This window comes from Trachymyrmex septentrionalis, unplaced genomic scaffold, assembly GCF_001594115.1.
Source record: "Trachymyrmex septentrionalis isolate Tsep2-gDNA-1 unplaced genomic scaffold, Tsep1.0 scaffold32, whole genome shotgun sequence".
NCBI lineage: Eukaryota > Metazoa > Arthropoda > Insecta > Hymenoptera > Formicidae > Trachymyrmex > Trachymyrmex septentrionalis.
The window spans coordinates 1,209,567-1,211,293 of NW_017305485.1; the positions used below are offsets into that span (position 1 = coordinate 1,209,567).

General features: G+C 28.4%; 2 protein-coding genes across 3 annotated transcripts in view; one reads left to right on the forward strand and one right to left on the reverse strand.

Moving 5' to 3' along the window:
- LOC108749994 (calcineurin-binding protein cabin-1-like) overlaps positions 1 to 1,727 on the forward strand; it is a 15,676-nt gene that overhangs the window by 9,278 nt on the left and 4,671 nt on the right. The gene's annotated exons all lie outside the window — the stretch shown is intronic.
- LOC108749992 (inosine-uridine preferring nucleoside hydrolase-like) overlaps positions 59 to 1,727 on the reverse strand; it is a 3,631-nt gene continuing 1,962 nt past the window's right edge. For both annotated transcript variants that reach the window (XM_018489134.1, XM_018489135.1), the window contains exons 4-6: positions 813 to 984; positions 469 to 707; positions 59 to 377 (exon numbers count right to left, since the gene is read on the reverse strand). In XM_018489134.1, coding sequence (XP_018344636.1) covers positions 63 to 377; positions 469 to 707; positions 813 to 984 — 726 coding nt within the window. In that variant the 3' untranslated portion in view covers positions 59 to 62. The remainder of the gene's footprint in view (positions 378 to 468; positions 708 to 812; positions 985 to 1,727) is intronic.

A 1,727-nucleotide genomic window follows, 5' to 3' on the forward strand; every position in this document is an offset into this window, starting at 1 on the left:
TTGATTATTATTAGTCATAAAATAAAAATAATTTTATATTTCGACTATGATTCGATAGGGCACTAAATTAATTTAGAAAGATATTGCAATACTAATTTTTTAAATGCTTCTTTATCAAAAGATTCTACCACTCTTGCATTATGTATATGGCTATTAGAATTTATGACAACTGAACCTCTTGCATCACCAACAAGTACTGGCTTTAAATTAACTTCAGAATATTGTGTTATTATCTCCGGTTGTAATGCAATTGCCATGGTGATACCATCTGCTGGTGTCCACGTGTTATTATCTTTTTCTATAGCTTTTCTATTAGTTTGTTCCAAAAAACTTGCAATAGGTTTATCCAAATTATTTATAAGATTTATATACTCCTCCTGTTTGAATGAAATTCCATTATTTAAATATCAATGTAACACTCAAGTGTTTATACATATTGTACTATAGGTATTATGATACATTATGTACTTGTGAAAAGACATAAGAATATACTGTGTCTATAGGAACTATAATACTAGGTTTATCAACATTATTTAACGCTATCCAATCACTTTCTGGATCTAGTTGAAAATTAAATTCAGTTTCATTAGGCTTGAGACTTGCTCCCATTATAATATGTTGCTTTATTAAACTTAGGAAATTGGGTTCTAATGCAATTGCCGTAGCAATTGTTGTTAGAGATCCAAGAGAGATTATAGTTATTTCACCTAAAAAATAGAACAAATTAGATATGTATATATATCCAATTAATATAGATTTCATAAAGTAAAGAGAGTATTGTGTATAATTTTTTTTAAATAAAAATAATTAACCTGGATATTTTTTCACTAAGTCTACATACGCTACAGAAGCGTGTTTCGATCTGTCGATTTTTGCAGTTATTTCTTGGGTAAAATTAAAATCTCCAAATCCATCATCGCCAAAGAAATTGTCAGATTCATATTTATTTATTAATGGTTTGTCAGCACCAGCATATACGAGTTTCTGTCAAGTTTTGAATAAATTATTGTTTTATATATATAACAATAATACATATAGAGTGTTTTAGAAATAGTTGGCCAAACTCTAAGAGCATATTCCACTCATCATAAAGATGACAGAAAGTCATGTAAACATGGTTTCGAAAACGCTCCTTTCCAAGTTATAAATTTTTATTTTATACTTATATCTGTAATTTATTTTATACTTGTGTCTATATTTTATTTTATACTTGTATCTATTTTTTATTTTATACTTGTATCTATATTTTTATTACAGAAATTGCTGGAAATAATTTTCTTCCACATCGACGCATGCTTCACATCGACGTCGCATGGATTGTCAAAGACGTTCAAAAATTCTCGGAGTATTTTGTATTTTTAGGACTCATTGCTTGGCCTGCACATTCTACCGATTTGAATCCTTTGGATTTTTATTTATGGGGACATTTTAAAACACTCGTGTATGATATTCCTGTTGCTACTGAAAGTACGAAATCGCTGCGTGTAAAAAAATACGAAATACTCCGAGAATTTTTGACAATCCATGCGACGTCAATACGAAGCATGCATCGATGTGAAAGGAAATCATTTCCAGAATTAATTTCTGTAATGAAAATATAGATATAAGTATAAAATAAAAAAATATTTATAACTTGGAAATGAAGTGTTTTCAAATCGATATTTATATGACTTTTTTTCATCCTAATATTGAATATGCTCTTAAAGTTTGACCAACTATTTCTGAAA